The sequence below is a fragment of the Diplotaxodon limnothrissa genome, linkage group LG7 (genome assembly GCF_057381915.1).
Source record: "Diplotaxodon limnothrissa isolate DT_005_m linkage group LG7, D_limnothrissa_male_GT1.1, whole genome shotgun sequence".
Lineage (NCBI taxonomy): Eukaryota > Metazoa > Chordata > Actinopteri > Cichliformes > Cichlidae > Diplotaxodon > Diplotaxodon limnothrissa.
Window position 1 is genome coordinate 44,487,679 of NC_140602.1, and position 18,490 is coordinate 44,506,168.

Below are 18,490 nucleotides of genomic sequence, written 5' to 3' on the forward strand. Positions count from 1 at the left end.
GCAGAGAAACTGACTCGAGAGACACTCCTCTCCTTACACACAGACACACACTCCTGGATCGAATTAAACCCCAGACCCTTTAACAGGAAACTCCTGGAATTTTCTGCAACTTCAAAGCATTTTCTCCCAGAAAACTCTCTCTCCCTCTCTGTCCCACACACTACCATACTATTACACACACACCCCACAAAAAATAGTCATTGTTGCATAATTGGCGCCACACATTGTCTTTGGTTTGAATCTCTTCACCAGATGAAATTTCATTGTATTCAGCATGTTTGATTTACACATATGTCACTATCTGTCAGACAAAAGGATGAACTTTAATCACAAACTTTGTTACCGCACACATGATTTGTGAGAGGTGATTTCCTGGGGTTTTCCCAGGAAAAGGGCAAAGACAGTGAAGGTCATAAACTTTGGGAAGTTCAGGCAGTTCAGACCAAAGCCATTTGTTCAGGAGAGTCAAAGCTTTTAAGTGATGGGAAATGGCAATTACCATAAATAACCAAGACCACACTGCAGATGCCGATGTCTAGAAAAGGTCACACCAGTTCAAAATTGTCAATCTGAGACAAATGTCCTCACAGGGCAAGAGCCTTCTGTCAGGTAAAGGCACTCATCTTTCTCCAACCTCACAAAGCTTAAAAACAACAAAGCTAGATAGCTTACAACCACCTTCCTCTCATTAAAACCTCCAAATCTGACTTGAAATAGCTGCAATTTGAACCTATAAACCCCCAGATCTCTTCAAATGCAAACATAATCACTGAAATGGTGACAGAAATTCTGTTTTGCAGAATATTTAGAGCATTCTTAGTAGTGATCTTAGTAATTATTGTTATGTTCACTAACTGGGCAGTTTTTATTAGGTAAACATTGCTACTACTGGGTTGAACACCTTTTAATTCTTTGTGGTGTAGATTCAACAAGGCGTTGGAGTTTTTTTGGTCCACATTGACATGACTGGCATGCTATTACATGGCCAACAGCTTAAACTGACAGGGTGGATCCATGCTTTTCAGGCTGTTTATGCCAGATTCAGATCCTACCATATGAATGTTCCAGTAGAAATGGAGCCTCATCAGAACAGGTAGTCTTTCCAGTCTTCTGTTGCCTAAATACAGTGATAACCATGTGATGTGACTGGCTGATTAGATATTTGCATTAAAAGAGGTTGAACAGGTTTCCCTAATAAAAGTGACTATAAATGGCTTACTCTAGAATTATTGCCCTTATTCTATAAAACAAGCAAATATTTCATGTTTTGTACGATAAATCAAATGCAATTTTTTATATTATATAAATAAAGTATCCACATAAGTATGAAAACTGCACATTGTTAGTATTTTATATGTAATTTCATTTGTAACAAATCATTAGTGGATCTACTGCACATAGCGAGGAAGTGCAACAGGTAGAATTTTTTGTCAGATGGACTGAAAAACACATGCTTTGAAGAGTTATGACTTTTTAAATATTCTTGCACAAGTTTCTTTGCCTCAAAAATGGAATTTAGTGAGAATAGGGACAAAATAAAGACAATGGAAGAATGCAGGCTGTCAGTGCAATTAGAAGAGCTGTCTGTAGGGTGAAATGAAATACAATGAGAACCAGGTGCAGCCACAATGCATCCCGCTCTGTGGTCCTGATAAAGAGAACCAGATGATCACTGTGTATGAGAAATAGAGGATTTGTTCTGTTTACATGTGCTGTGCTTTAAGTGAATGAATGTGAGAGAAAAGAAGCTAAGAATAGCATAAACAAAGACACATAAAGAAGCTGCTATCTTGTTGTTTAAGTGTCAAAACAGGTCGTGTATCAGTTTTTGTAATAATGATACACAGTTAAAAGGTAAAAACAGTAAGAATTCACCTCCCCGTTAGCACAACAATGTGATTTTTCATAGCAAATACATCATTTAAGAGACAATCATGATGTCAGATTTCATTTCAGACAGTGTACCAGCTTACATTTACCATGATGAGAGATCTTTGGGTTAAGACCAAGAATAACAGAGTGAAAGCCTCCTTCCACTGACTTCACAGCACCATTCATATTACACTTTGCACGAGAACGCTGAATTTCATACAGCTGTGCAGTCTCCAACATACCAAATGAAGCCCAGGTGTTGAGTTTAGTGTTTTATATGTAAGATTACAATGACATGCTAACATAATCAAATGCACAACAGCCTCAGGTCAGTATGAGGTCGCACATGATGACATCACAAGGGGGAGGACACGTATAACATCAGTCTCCAAATCATAAACACAGACAAAAGATTTAAATTTGTACAAATATATTTGTATGCATAGTAAATTGAGATAACTGACCTGCCACGATGAACAAAAAAACTCCAGGGACCCCCAACCTTCTGGTGACCACAAAAAACTTGTTCTAATCTGAATAGAAGAGTATTTTGGAGTCTGGATTGTGAAAAACATTGTCAGCTAGGTTTACTGAAAAGATAAACAACTCAAGGTAAACACCTTAAAAAAGCCCCTCACTAATATTGACCAAATCCTATGAATTGGACCTCTGTGTCTACCTTTGTGACATCATGAATTTTTTGTTTTGCTTATATGATGCCTAGTAGAGCCACAGAGAGGGTCACCTTAAAGCAAGGACATCCTAGTTATTAACAGTGGGCATGCCAAGTATGCAAAGTGCACAGCTGACTTTGTGACTATGTGAGACTGTTACATGTGCACAAATTAATGCACATGAATCGCACACAATTAAATCAACCTCAGTGCAAGTCTCAGCCCTGAAAGTTGGCCCTAAGTATATTTTTTTTAATCCAGGTCCCCAAGTAAGCATCTGTAGACCCATGCAAAAGTGAATTTTGTAATGTTTACTCCAAATGTAGATGGGGCTTCTCATAGCTCAGAATGAATCTTTCTGGGGTAACCTGAGATATAAGCACATGTGGGTCCTCATACATTGCATTTTTCAGTGCTTTGAAAAAATATCCGACCTCTTCCTGCTTTTTATTTGCAGAAAGGAAGGGGTATATACTTTTTCACAGCACTGAGCATGCATTAATGAAACACAGCTGGCAATAGCCTATTTTTTTGGCTCAGTGCTACTTTGGGGAGACCAAGAATTCCTCTGTGCAGGAACAAAAAGAATGAGAGTATTGGCTGCGGGCTGCTTTATCCACGAAATGAAAGCAAATGCGAATAGCAACACAAAAACTGTACAGTAAACTCTATGAATCAAGCGGAGCCTCATATTTAGTAAACTGTAGTAGAGCGCGCCTCAGTGGGGCCATGCAGAGTTGCACCTTCAACGTTTTTTTATGCATTTTTCAGGTACATTACAGAAATGTGCTCATTAGTCTTTTCCAGCACATGGAAAGGCTTCACCATAACTTTTCGTCTGATTTAAGGCTGTTAAGGCTGTAAATCTGATGACATATAATATGTGGAAAAGTTATCATAAAGCATAAAAGGAAACGTTGACAAGACAGAGAAACGGCACTGACAGTAACAGCGCAACATGCGCCGCCTGATATCCTCTGACGCATCTCCCGTGGTCCAATCACGTCTCTGTGCCGGCCGCTTCTCCTCACTCCTTCCGGGTCGTCGCAAAGTTCGCCTGTGCTGCACAGAGCCGGGGACTGTCTTCAAAGGTCAGTCGAGTTATCAATCGTTAACCTCTCCACTCTCGCTTTCCACCATACATTTGTTTCGGTTTGCATTTCTGCGAGTGTGCGAGGGGCCTTTTTGACTCACACGTCGCCTACATGTATGAATCAGAACCATATGACTTTGTATGCAAGCTAGCGCGCTTTATGTTAGCTCGGGTTAGCTTCCTTACCCCCCCCCCCCCCCCCGTTATATATTTTGTCACGGGTATAGACAAAAAGAAGCGAGCAGCCCGCCTGGATTGTGAGCGTGTTGTCTCTTGAGTCGCAGGGGAAGCTGTGTGAGAGCTGGCCCGCCTGAAATGCGTTTAATGCACCAGCTTTTATGCTCCAGATTCTTTGAATGACACCGCTGTGTTGTTGTTATTGTAAGGAAGCCATTGATATGTGGTTTTGTTTTACTGGTGACTCACGAGGTGGTGGAAAGGTTAACGGTGCTCAGAGCGGGTTAAGCATAGAAAACAAAGCAGCAGACCCAAGCAGCTTGATGATGATGTTGGTGGTTATTTTTATGTATCTTTAGCTAACTGTTAGCTGAAACTCAATGACGTGGTAGTTACAGGTTAAAAAAAACAAACAAACCCTCAACTACTGCCTTTAAATGATCCACAATTAACTTTTATCGACCTTTATTCGTGTTGTTATTTATTTATTAATTCATACACGTAGTTCAGTTTGCGTTTATGTTGCCACGTTTCATTCAGGCCTGTTTAACTTCAGCCTTGGTTTACTGAGGACTGCTCAGCTTTTGTGCTCCAACTGAATGCCTGAAAAATCAATAATAATGATGATAATAATACTACTAAAAATGTCTAGCATGAATATCCAAACAGTGTATGCACATCCAAGGCTGTACACTGAGAGATCCCATTGTTAATGAGCTTCTTAATTATCAGTAAACATCAAATGACTGTTTTTTGTTTATGAAGTTGTACAGTTTGGTTTTCTTGGGTAGTTTTTGAATATTGTTGGTCATATGTGGCCTGTTACATTTTCACTACTGTTTAACTCTAGATTGAGAGCTTAATTCAATAATGAAATAACAATAAATAACTTAATTTAAAATGTTTGCAGGCATATTCATTAATGTGCCTACGCTATGATTGTATGACTGTATTTAGATTTAATGATGTATTGATTGCTGTTTATAATTTATCACTTGTGTTTTTTGTGTACTAAGACATTGTTATTAGCTCTTTAAACTTTTTACAAAAAAATTACGAACAGCTCAATTAATAGCATTGATTGCAGTTTACACAGTAACTATATTTTCCACTCACAAAGGTGTAGCAGCAAATAATATGATTTTTTTGCTTGACAAATTACTTGAAATATTGAGGATTCCTCAGTTCATTGAGTCCCTTGAACGCCACTCTCTGCACTAATGATTGGTGCATGTTTTTAACCTTTACTCAAGACATAAAAAGTGGCACAGTAGAGCTTGTAGCCAGTGCGGTCTAGTTTGAACCCTTCTGCACCAGCCTCCTCTCCTAGTTTATCCCAGTCATATTATCTTCTTTTAAAGCAAACACACTACGCCACATATGCTGTTTACTGCCTTTGAATCATTTGGTTTGTTGCAATTAAAATAAGTGATTGTAGTTCTCTGTGGCTTTATTAGTGCACAGTTAGGTTGATATGCGATCAAACAACGCACTCATAATAAGGTGCTGAATTTTAGTGCAGCTATGTGACCTGTTGCATAAACAGTGGTCACTTGCATGTCCTTGATGTGCAAGGGAAGGACAGTTTTCTGTGAAAGGATTTGGCATGTGTGTAGTTGGATTCTAGTTCTGGGATCGAGAAAAATATTCAACATGCTTATTTTTTCCTCTCACTTCAACATAGTTTCATCCTGCAGTTCTTCTTAACCTCTAACCACCCTCCCCTCTCTCTCTTTTCATGTCTCCTCCCAGGAGGGCTGTTGTCTGTCCTCTATAGCTCCTCCTGCAGTGTGAGTGTCAGGTGTGTGTGCGTGCACCATGGCTAGCCTCCTCCGAGTTGTGGCAGCCAGCTGCTCAGCGCCTGTGTTCAGCGGGGTTTCTGCTGTAAAGCTGCAGAGTGGCCGTACCATCAAGTCAACATGTCTGCGTTTTTTTAGGACCCATCAAGCCCTCGGGCGATGTGCTAGTCCAGGTAAGGCACTGCACAGTGAGGAGCGTAAGTTAAAGAATCATTAATGCTATAATCAGTGTGGTGTGACTCTTTGTTTTATTGACTGTCTTCGTAATCCATAAAATGGGCAAGGTGACCCAGGCCTGGAACAGTGTTTTATTGCTAGGTGTAAGCTTTTGTGACCTAGTGTTCCTATATAAGAATAATGCCATGAAATTCACAATTATGTATGATTGGTCATTCTTTAATAGCAGGCTGGGTTTTTCTGCTGTTTCATTGAGACATGTCTTTGAGATATAGGTAGATATTTAACCGCTGATAGCCACAGGAGCAACACCACCTGTAGCATCCATGTCTTTTCTCAGTGTCAGGTGTACAGCATGAGTGTTACAGGTGTCTGCTACGCATTATATAAAACAGATAGAGGGTTATTCAGTTCACCTTAATCACTGTTGCAGCATTCTATTCATTCATTCTTGCATGCTTGTTTTGAAGGTCAGTGTTATGAAATAGTTAATCCAGAGGACAAAGTTCAGTCTCATCCAGCAGTTTTTCAGTTTGGAGTTTTGCTTTAGAGTCGGTGTTGCATACTGTTTAAATATCATATAGTGCATAACCCAGTTTCAGGGACATTCTCAGTTTGAAGGCTCTGAGGCAGCAGGTGTGATGACTGTGAAGCCAGTACCAGCTGGTTAGAGGAGCTTTATGTCTGCGTGTGCTGGTTTCCTTTGCTTCATGGTGACATGGGTTGATTTTCTACAGTTCAGCTCGCTCCAGTAACAGCTGGCAGCGTTTATTCTGGACACACAAGTGTCAGATTATGATCTCATGTAGGAGGGGCACACATGCTTACGTGTGATTATGCTTTGACCTCCAGAGAACCTATATACTCACAGCATAACCTGAAAGCATGTGTTTACGTGAGACGGGTTTTGTTCTTTAAAGTGGACAAGATCAGACTTTGCTGCATGTTGTGTATGGTGTTGGCATAACTTGCAAGCAAGCTTACAGACATAACTGACTGTGGGATTAGAGTTAGCAAATGAGCACAGCATGATGCTTCTGACTTCTTTTGTAAAATTGTCAGAGAACTGCTTCAGCACTAATCTAAAAAAATAAAAATCACCGTAATCTTATTTGTAAGTTTTTATCTCAGCCCAATCAATGATTATAATGTCCCTGTATAATAAAAGGCTGGTTTGCCGTACGTCTAAGCATCCCCTCCTTTGAAACAACCCAGGTCTGTCAGCCTCTCAGCATTTCCTCTTGTCCTCATTTCCAAGAAAATCGGCACAGTGTAAACATGTTTATTTAAAAACAACAATCACGTGCCTCTGAGGGTCTGCCCTTTTCAATGTTTCATTCATAGGGGAAGGTGTCGAGGCTGCAGGCTCAGGGTTTCAGTCGTGGAAGCTTTCATTGCTCTCACAGTAACGTAATAAGTTATCTTCAACTCATAAGACTATCTTCACTTGTCTTGTCTCTTGTGTCTGCACCGGGTCTTCCGAGCACGTCTATGTTGCAAGTGTTGTTGATATGTGAAGGGATTAACACGGATCACTTTGATCATCATCATCGATCTATCCGTATGTTTGCAATCGGACTACATTAGTTTAGTTTGTTGAAAATGTCACGTTACATATGCGGTAATTGATTAGGTCTTTAGCAAAAAAAGGTAATCAACAGCCCTTGGTCACTGCTTTTAGTGAATGGATTTATCTGCTTTTGTCTACTCAGCGTGCTTATTCAGTAATCCTAATTTTTGCCGGAAGGCTACCTGAGAGCATTTTATTTTGGTAGATAGGGTTCTTATATCAGTACTGACCTTTGATTTATAGACCATATTCACATGGTTGGCTCAGAAAAATAAATTCTGAGCCGTCTTGTGCTGCAACGCTTCCTGTAAAAGTGGCCATAGGATGGGTCACTGCAGCAGCAGGAGCAAAAAAGAGTAAAGGTTCATGTGTATGGGTTGAGGAGGCAGCAGGAAGGAACTGCAGTGGAATTTCCCATAGGAGCCAATAAAGCATGCGCCTGCCTGTCACTTGAAAAAGAAAGTATTATAAAAAGACTCTGACGTTTTCAGTTTGTTCTTTCTGTTGTTTTCTTTTCAGTTTCTCTTTTGCTACTAATTTATCCCTTGTTATTCTCTCATATCATACTCCCCTTTTTATGTCACCATTTGAATCAGTAAATGATTTGATTAGTAAATGAGAGACTCAAAATACCTGCAAAACTGATGAATTTACCAGCAGTCCAAGCTGTAGTTTGTGTTTACTGCTAATTTGCAAATGTCACATGAAGAGAAAAATCTTATCAGGAATGCAAACAAAGGCCGTTATTTATATGTTTATGGTAAACTCAGCTAAGTTGTCCTTTCATGTAGTAGTAGCAAAGATCCATAGCATAAGCAAAATGTTGTGGCTTGTTTATTGTCACTATATCTTTCTGCTGTTTTGGAACATGGCATCTTCAGTCGTACAAACCCAGAAACACACTGCACATTTCTACCATCTTTCTTCATTAAGGATTCAATATTTATTTATTTCACCTTAGCTTTTGTAGCTCATTAAAAAATTTCCTTCAGTTTGTGAGTTTCACCAGATCATTTTCCCCTCTCTAGGTATTCCATACAAACAACTCACAGTCGGCGTTCCCAAAGAAATTTTCCAGAATGAACGCAGAGTGGCGCTATCGCCTGCCGGCGTCCAGGCACTCATTAAACAGGGTTTCAATGTTGTTGTGGAGTCCGGAGCTGGAGAGTCTTCCAAGTTCGGTGATGAACAGTACGCCCAGGCTGGAGCAACAATTAAAGACCTCAAAGATGTCTTAGCCTCTGATGTGGTGGTTAAGGTAAGTCTTAAATAAAGAGAGGGTGTGTTGTGTAGAGAGGGAAGAGGAGGCCACAAAAGGCGGTTGAATGAAACCTGTGCCAGAAATGTATCACTATCTGACTGACTGGTTAAGAAGAGGTAATGAAGGATAATAGAAGGAAGTGGGGGAAAGGAAGGAAGTCATAGTTTTGATGATGACAGCAGCTTTTGGCGTGATGTGTGTCTTGTGGTGTAAGTGTAGGAGGATGTGGAGGGATGACAGAGTATGTGAATGCAGGGAAAAAAAACATGTCACTATCCCAAAACAATTAAACTGTCTGTCTTCACGTCAGACATGGTGGTTGAGGATGAGAAAAAGGCAGCGATTCTAAGAAAATGAGAAGCAGCTTCATGCTTTTACAGGTTCTTATTTGATAATCATTTATAATTAAAGGTTTGTTATTTTATAATCTAAACTAATATGAAAGTGGAAAAATGTCAGAGAGAAGTGAAGGTTGCTGTGGATGACTTACTTTAAACACAACCTACTGGATCCTTACTTCCTTGGATACTATACGTACCAGTATGGACCTGAGTTTTAGTACATTGGTCACTCATGAAAGAGCCTTGGTAACTGTAATATACTACTGATGAAACCAGTGGGTGAGTCTGGACTGGAACTGATGGTGTTAACTTCATAGCATAAAAAAAGTCAGAACTAAAAAACACTAAAACTAAAACACTGCACTGTAGTTGGCTGATGTCGAAGAAAAGGTAGAAATATACATATCTATAAAAATATAGGAAACACTTGCAGTACTCTATAGTAGCTTTGATATATACTCTGGGATAAACTGATCTCGATAAGATCTGATCAGTTATTTCTGGTCACACTACGTTCGTTTTGAACTATGTGAGCTTTGTCTGCTTCCAGGTCCGTGCTCCTATTTTCAACCCTGCTCTGGGTGTGCATGAGGTGGATATGATGAAGGATGCATCTACTTTGATCAGCTTCATCTATCCAGCTCAGAACCCTGAGCTGATGGACATGCTGTCCAAGAAGAAAGCAACTGTCCTGGCTATGGACCAGGTGCCCAGAGTCACCATTGCCCAGGGTTACGATGCACTGAGCTCCATGGCAAACATCGCAGGGTATGTTCACGGTGCCTTCAAGGCATGTATTGTTGACTGCTTGCGTCCAGTTGAATGATCTGCTCCTGTCTTCCTGTACTCTTGTCTTATAAACAAAATGTTGAATTACAGACCCAGACCAGAAAAAGGAAAACATTTCTTCAGATGTTTTAGCAACTGCTCAATTTTTCTTTCTTTTTTGCATGTAGCACATCTATATTCATTGTTTTCTTTGTTATGAATTCCCTGTCTTTTCAGGTACAAGGCAGTGGTGCTGGCAGCTAACAGCTTTGGACGGTTTTTCACTGGACAAATTACAGCAGCCGGGAAAGTGCCTCCTGCAAAGGTGTGTAGTCTGAGTCCGTGTACTTTTGGAGGTAGCATTTCTTTTATTTAGAAGGTATGCGTCTGTGAATGTGACTCTGCCAGTTTTAGCTTTAAGCATGGGCCATAACTCTGGTCATCCTTAACTAGTATTTGTACGCCTTCTTTAATAGGTGCTCATCATTGGAGGTGGCGTGGCTGGGTTGGCAGCAGCGGGCACCGCCAGAGCCATGGGAGCCATTGTCAGAGGATTTGATACGAGGTTAGAAAAGTTATTGACTGTAAAATATTATTTGTTATTGTTTTTTGTTCACCAGCTAATATAGTCAGTATTATTAATTTAGTGTAGAACTAGCGGCTACAATGGCAACATCTAATATCGCAGTTAATCACAGCGACAAAGGCGTTGTGTCTCCTTTGGCTTTTTCACAATAAAAGCTGTCTTTGGCAGTTGAACACTTTGAAGCAGCAGCAGTAAAAAGCTAAGAGAAAAGTGAAGGAAATGTGCAGTAATGATGTAAAAAATGGGATAAAATTATGACGCATGCCTTCTTTCCTTTGAGTTCCTTATACCTGCTATACATGGAAAATTCAAAGAAAACAAGGGCTTTGTAAATGTAAGGGCCTTCATCCCTTCATATACTATACCGTTCAGTTTTATAAAGTTAATTCTACAGTCATGCTAATTTTCTGTGTGCAGTGAACTTGCTGTCCTATAGATTTTATTTTACAGCAGTTAAAGTCAGCAACCAGATCTCGGACTTGTCTAAGGAGCTTGGAAAGAAAAGCGTCTGGACTTCTTTGAGTTGCTTGAAGAGAAAGAAGTCCAGACGCTTTTCATTCCAAGCTCCTTAGACTACGATGACCTGGATGACTGAAAACAATCACAGACAGATCTCTGACTATTTGCAGACTTTGTAGACCTAACAGATAAAGTCAAAATTAAAGCCACTATTAAGCCAGATTCAGTCTGCAATCTGTCTGCGATTGATTGGGGTCCAGCTGGCATACTCTGTTTGTGATAATATAGTGATTAGCTGTGATAAATTCAGTCACAACCTCATCAATAATGGGGACGTAGTTGGTGCAGTTGGTAACCATCTGAGTCACGTTCCCTACTGCAAAAACATGCCAACGATTGCATCTGAGAATGGCTGAGTTGTGCTCATTAAGGGTGTTGTATGCTTAACGTCTGGTTGACCAGCTTGTCGCCACAGCTACTGCACAAAATTCAGTGCAATCACTAGACAACCACCAATTTTGTTTTTCCTAGTCACAAGGTTGGCTTCCTATTTTTACTCTAGTGTGACTGAGACATTAACACATGTTATTGCTGTAACACAGTATTCACAGTGTGTTTCTCTTCAAGTTTTATGGACATACAGTGTTTCTCATATTGTACCACATAATCATTTTTAGAAGTGATTATTCTTCTGATATTTTCATGATTATTGTTTTTCTTTATTGAATGTAGTGCTTGTTATCTCTCATATCCCAACTTGATATCTTGATTTGGGTGACAGTTACTTTATTTTCATGCACAAAGTGGAAAATAAAGTTCTCTGATTTCAGAAGGCAGAACTGCTAAATGTTTGGGACTTTTTCCTTTAACAGAGCACAGGAAGGATGGTATTTCCTTCAGTAAATGGTTACCAAATAGTTTTCCATTAAATAATATATTAATCTTTGCAGTTTTTATCACACGTGTAATGTGCTCTCATCTGAGATTTCGAAATTACTAGTAACCTCTCATTTTCCTCTCTCCTAGAGCTGCAGCTTTGGAGCAGTTTAAATCTCTGGGTGCAGAACCACTGGAGGTGGACATTAAGGAGTCAGGAGAAGGCCAGGGAGGCTACGCCAAGGAAATGTCTAAGGAGTTTATAGAGGCAGAGATGAAGCTGTTTGCTAAGCAGTGTCAGGACGTGGACATTGTCATCAGCACTGCTCTTATCCCTGGTATGCAGAGAAGCGCAGTGTCAGGCAGAATAAGAATGTTGGCTGTGGCCACGAGCCCTGTCCTCAGCATCAAGGTTGCATAAAGAGATTTCTCTCCATTTGAAATAGGATTTGAGATGTGTATTCTCGTCTCAACTCTTAGAAAAGTGCCCATTAGCTCCAATAATCTTTTGGTTTTAACAATTTTTAAATGTAGTGTGGGCACAGTAAGCTTAACTGCAGTGACTATGAGTTACTTGCTGGGTTATACTTTGAGATTGAGGTTCCATTGAGGCTGATGTGATATGATACTTTGTAAATGTGGGCACATTTTAATCATCTTTCCAGTGATGCATTAATAGCCTAGTCTTTCTGTTTTAACAATGCAGGTAGGCGGGCACCCATCCTAATCACCAAGCCAATGGTAGAAAGTATGAAAGATGGCTCGGTGGTGGTGGACCTGGCTGCTGAGGCAGGTGGAAACATTGAAACCACAGAACCTGGAGAGCTGTCTGTATACAAGGTCAGTGCATACACTCTTCAGACGTTCTCACACTTAAACAAAAGGAAGTTTTTGTTTGGTTTTCTTTAATTGATTGGCTTAGTTTAATTTTTTTAAATATTAATTTTTTTGTTACAGGGCGTGACCCATGTTGGCTACACAGACCTACCCAGCCGTTTACCAACTCAGTCCAGCACTTTGTATTCCAACAACATCACCAAGTTGATCCGGGCGATCAGCCCTGACAAGGAGAACTTTTACTTTAATGTCAAGGACGAGTTCGACTATGGGACCATGGATCACGTTGTCAGAGGATCTGTTGTCATGGAGGTATGAGGTCTTGTGCAGTCCAAAGCCAAACGTGCTGGTATCGCCAATGTGATCTTTGGCTGGGTGGACATTTTCTGCCTTTTCTCTGGCTGTCCTTACCTAATATTTTCTAGCTGTTCTTTACTGGTCCTTTCCATCCATCCATCCATCTGCACATGTTGTAGGATCATGTCTCAGTCACTAGATGTCACTCTTAGCATGCATTCTTCTTGCATCATAGTCTCTATAGAGCTGCAAATGAAGCAGTGTCCTCTCATTACACCAAACCCCAAGGCAAATTAAATCTTTATGCCACATGATATACTCTAATTTCTATGTTATTTAAATATTGCAGTCAGAGGTTCTCATTTTTGCTTTGTCTAATGATTTACAAGCAACGCTACCATCAAGTTTATTTTTCACCTCCTGTTTATGGAATTCTTCTAAGAATTTTAGGTTAAGCAAAGTTAATGCAATAATCAGCTGAAATATTGACTACAATATGGATGTCCGTATGCAAACCACACTACAGCTGCTGCAGATTTCTTCAATCCATGTTTTTTAGCACAGGAAAAGAGAGATAAGAGATTATTTTGCTTATATTAGTCTGTAATCTTATTCACTTCTTCAAAAGAGCAGATTTCAGAGATGAATTAACTCATATAGTAATGGTCTTACAAATGCTGCTGAAACACAGCAATTTTTTATTGTACCTGTCCATTAGCTTGCCTCATTGATCTGAACAGTTAAAAGGGTAAAGATTGACCATTCGTGAGGGGGGTCAGGGTAGAGCTGCTATCCCTCCACATCGAAAGGAGTCAGTTAAGCTGGCCTTGGGCATCTTACTGGGATGCCTCCTGTTATCACCATCAGTGAGGTCTTTGCTTGGACTGCTTTCATGATAAGTGTCATATATTAAATTCATAACATTGCACCGTTTTTTTTTTTTTTTTTAAATCAGACAAAGATCATCACCAGCTGAGCCATAAAAATGGTTTGCTCTTTTTGTTTCTCTATTTGTCACCTCCAGAAAGGAAAGAACCTGTTCCCCGCTCCTCAGCCTCTCAACGTGCCCGTCGCAGCGCCTCCTAAAACGAAGAGCGTCCAGGAACTGGAGGCAGAGAAGGCTGCACAGATTTCCCCTTTCAGGGCCACACTCACCAGCGCTGGGGTTTACACTGGAGGTTGGTTGTTGCAGATAACTGTGGGTGTACCATTAAATTTAGATTTAGGGTGGAGTAATTCAACTAAAGTGTTCTTTAACACAGTTTACTCTCATATATTTTAACTGTCATCAAAGGGTCTTAGGGGAGGTCGAGGTCTTTCAGCTTTTTGTTAACAGTTGGAATGTGTACAGGAGGCGAGAAGTGACAGAGGCAGGTTACAGATGCACACACCGGCACCCTGTTAGTGTCAGGAAGTGTGCATTGTAAAAACAGCATCACGCTGAGTGTTGGTTTGAAGTAGAGCTGTGGTGTTCCTATGGTGCCTCTGTGTCAGTGCAGCACATGTAGTGGATGCGGTTCACACATTGTTTAGGTGCTTGAGTAGTTTCCTACTTAACACCAACACACAACTACTGATGTTAGCTCCTCTTAATCAGTGTGGACTGCCTGTAAATACCCATTTATCTGCAGCCATTTAGATCATCATGGATGTGCATTCAGTGTGTAAAAGAATAGTCGCCAAAGTAATAAAATAAACTTGTCTGCTAAAGTGAAGGGAATTAGGACAACATGGGTGGTCAAGTGCCCACCACATATGCGCCCTTTATTTTTCCAGTTACGTATATTTGAGATTAAAATGAAGACAGAACTGTTTTCTTAGACTTCAGCTCCAACATAAACCAGTCCTGACAGTTTCAGCTCCTTCTATAGAATATTCCAGGAAAAAGAGCCAGCACATTTAAAACACTTTCTCCACCTAATTCTGTGAATAATAAATAGGAGCTTCTCAGTAGGCATACATTTTGCATTTCACTCTTAATGTGTCCTTCAGCTGTGCAGTCAGAGCTACTCTACTTCTTTTATTTCCTTAACTTCTCTTCTCTCTGTGCCAGGCATCGCCACCCTGCTTGGTCTGGGCCTGTCAGCTCCCAACGCTGCCTTCACTCAGATAGTCACCACCTTTGGTCTGGCTGGCATCGTGGGATACCACACAGTGTGGGGAGTCACTCCTGCTTTGCACTCTCCTCTCATGTCTGTCACCAACGCCATCTCAGGTCAGTTATTTGCAATGTGTCTCATTACAGTTTGTGAGTTAAACTTCCCATAACGGAAGTCATTTTTCTGTCTAGTATGAATGAAGTCATCGTTTCTCCCCATCTGTGTAAGCACAAATCACAGATCCACACAGTGCCTGATTTATAGCCGCGTGATACACATTTATCACGTTTACATTTCTAAGAATAATTGTAATTACAGACATGAATATTGATGTTTCCTTATTCAGTCTGAATCACACGAACCGGTAATTTTATGCACTTCTTGACTGGACGCTGGATGTTTTAACTAATAAAAAAAGAACTTTTTTGAAAGTTTGACTTTAAGCTGTTTAACCAAAATTATTAATCATGTGTACTCACAAGTGTCATTAATCCCCACTGACACCCGTACATCTTTACTGTCCAGCAGAGTAGAATTTACTGAAACACAACATCCTCTACCTCGTGGTATATAGATATAGAATAGCAATACATTAATTAAAAAAAAAAAAAAAAAAAAAAAAATAATATATATATATATATATATATATATATATATATATATATATATATATAGCATTAACCTTAATCTTTGATCGATCACACCCAGCTGGCTGCTGTAACCCTGCTGTTGCCTTTTTGCCCTTCGTTCTAAAACTTTCAGGATCGAGTTCTTATTGCGGCTGCTGCTTAACACAGAAGGGTTAAGAGGTTAGAGAGGTAAATGGTACGTGTGTGTTCTCACAGCTTTGATCACTCCACAGCTACACACTGAGGTAGGAAGTAACACGCCGTTGGTGATCTCTGAGGGTCAGGGAAGTCTTTTGCTCGTTTACTCGTGTGCACAGCCGGACATCAGAGCTCGCCTGCAGAGCCAAGCAGTGTAATATCTAAGAGATAGTTTTCACTTTCTTTGAAATTTTATTAGCGACACCTATATATCATTTACCCTTCTGTGAAGTTTGTCCAGTGCTGTCTTAAATGAGATGGCTCGAAAAGGCACATGGGGTTCATGGGGTTCGTCGCTTAATATTGGTAGAACTTGATAGATTTCCCGAAACGTTTTTTTGTTTTTTGTTTTTCTTTCCATCTTGTCTGCTCCCTTCACCTCCTTTCCCCTCTCACCTTCCTCTTTGTCCAGGTATTTTTTTCCTCTCATATTTGGCAGGGACTCACTGGCTTTTTTAAAAACCTCTGTCACTGACTGTGGTTATGGAAACAGTGAAACCTGCAGAATTGTTGTTGTTGTGCCAGGCATCATAAAGACACACACACACAATAACTTACAGACATTAGGGAATCATGTTGGAATTTAGTGTTGCAATGAGGGACAGTTTTATTCTTTTCAGGACATTATTGTGTTACAGCCAGTAGTGACTCCGACTGGTGGGTCATCTTAGATTCTTCAGATACTGGTTTCACATCCAGTGGCTCATTGAAATGTATCTTCATATCTGGTGACTTATAATAAGGCTTTAATCTACTTGAGAGCCCTGATTTACTGCCTGAAACCTAATGTTTGATACATAGACACACACACAGGGCGTTAGGCCACCCAGTGCAGACATCTGTTGATACCTTACAGTTTGCATGTGTCCACTGATGCCTATTGGCTTGCTTTTGGGCTTATCCGTTCATTAAGTTGGACAGGAATGTCTTTGATCTCCACCTACAAGATGTAACTGCATCTGTTTTCTTTTCTTTAAAAAATAAAAAATCAAATTCTCATTTTCCCCCCTTTTTCCATTGTTAGTGACTAGTTGCAAGGAGTTAACTAGTTATTTGCTGTCCTCCTAGTGACTGATCAGTTTATTCTGTAGGTCCAGTTTAGTTTTATTTATTTAGAAGTATTTCAGAACAATTAGCTCAAGGTGCTTTCTATATTAGAGAGAAAACCCCAGCAGTCACATGCACAAGCCCTTGGAGATGGTGGGAATGAAGAACTCCCTTTTAATAGGAAATCTCCAACCAAAACAGGCCTAATGGCACTTTTATCCTCGCTGTTAACCCCATCTTGTTTGTTTCTCCTGTGAATACTGCAGCAGCGGCTTGTGTGTCATTGGCGAGCATAAAAAGACGTCGGTTTTATCATAACAGTGGCACACAAGGCGACCAACATGGCGGGTATACTGGAGTCTTAAGGAGGGGCACATTCTTGCCATGACTAATTACAGCATGGACTTTTTTTTTTATTGTGCAGCTCAGTTCCTGTTGACAAGTGGCAACATTGCTTTTGTTTGTTTTTTTTGTTTTGGTTTTTTCAGTCAGGTTGCATTTGCACACATTATTCATTGATCAGGAGCAGAAAGAAGTAAAGACCGTAGTGCCCTAATGTAACTCTTTGTTGAGTCGTCAAGGCTTCTAACATCAACATATATATGTTGACATTAGCTGTAGGTAAAACAAAAACAACACACACAAAAAACCTCCCCTGAGAAAATGCAAAAAAAATCCCATTCAGATTACGTTTAGGAAGTGGGCCCACCTGGTAATTTTATTTAACCATTTAACCATAACAGATACCCATCTATATGGCAAACAAAAGGACAATAAACATTAAAATGAGTATGTGACCTAAAAAAAAAAGTAGAAAGAGGGAAGGAAACTTGAAGAATAAGCTTGAAATAATCAAGGCCATGCTTAATACGCTGCAACTTAAAAGCTAAAAGTTTGTTTGTTATCAAATTTAAAGCAAAGTTGGAATTCTAAGGACATTTTTAGATATTAAAAAAAAGAAAATACAGTTAAAAAAGGCTGTTAGTTAAAAGAGGTGAAAGCCAAAGAAAAATGTAACACACCTACTGGACGTATATACTTGCATCTCAAGAAATTTGCATGTGGTATAAAAAAGTTTAAAACTATTTGGTTGTTAAATTTAAATAGTACCAACTTCAATGTATTATGTAACTGTTGCTTGTTAAAACCTCAGTATTCAAATTTGACTTGCTTACATTGTATTAGTATCTGTCGGTCTAGTTCAGCACACGCAACCACATTCATGCAGAAGACCGCTGACTTGACAGATGATTGTTATCAACGACCAGTGTCGAGGCTGGCTGTTTGCAGAATGCTGTAGTAAGCAAATTAATGGAAAACTGACTGGATCAGCGTGGTTGGAAAATGTGGACAGTTACAGGGATCATCACTAGGTTACATACGTAAATACAGAACATGGATTCAGTTTGTGTGAGATGTATACAGAGTGCATACGGTCACTTTGTTCATGAGAGTGTAACATTAATCATTATTAAAAGAAGATTGATTAGTGGCACCCTGACTCATTTTTTGGTGGTTTCTGTGGGGTGATTAAAAACCAACTTTAAAGTATTAATGCTCCAGGTTATCCTGCAACAGTGGTTTCTATTTGCGACAGCTAATTTAAAATGAGGTTGTATTTACATAAATACAAGTGGCGAAAGAGTGTTTGGCAGCTTTAAAAGTTGAAGCCAACATACAGGCGTGTTTATAAAGCTGCATTTTGTCTGAGAAAAAAGGAGGTCAGACTT

At 39.8% G+C, this 18,490-nt stretch overlaps 1 protein-coding gene across 1 annotated transcript in view; it reads left to right on the forward strand.

The window, feature by feature from the left end:
• Positions 1-3,587: 3,587 nt before the first annotated feature.
• Positions 3,588-18,490, forward strand: part of nnt (nicotinamide nucleotide transhydrogenase) — a 36,537-nt gene continuing 21,634 nt past the window's right edge. The window contains exons 1-11 of the mRNA XM_085359742.1: positions 3,588-3,637; positions 5,569-5,788; positions 8,391-8,620; positions 9,515-9,732; positions 9,970-10,057; positions 10,209-10,297; positions 11,804-11,991; positions 12,360-12,493; positions 12,611-12,802; positions 13,812-13,965; positions 14,841-15,002. Coding sequence (XP_085215868.1) covers positions 5,635-5,788; positions 8,391-8,620; positions 9,515-9,732; positions 9,970-10,057; positions 10,209-10,297; positions 11,804-11,991; positions 12,360-12,493; positions 12,611-12,802; positions 13,812-13,965; positions 14,841-15,002 — 1,609 coding nt within the window. The 5' untranslated portion in view covers positions 3,588-3,637; positions 5,569-5,634. The remainder of the gene's footprint in view (positions 3,638-5,568; positions 5,789-8,390; positions 8,621-9,514; positions 9,733-9,969; positions 10,058-10,208; positions 10,298-11,803; positions 11,992-12,359; positions 12,494-12,610; positions 12,803-13,811; positions 13,966-14,840; positions 15,003-18,490) is intronic.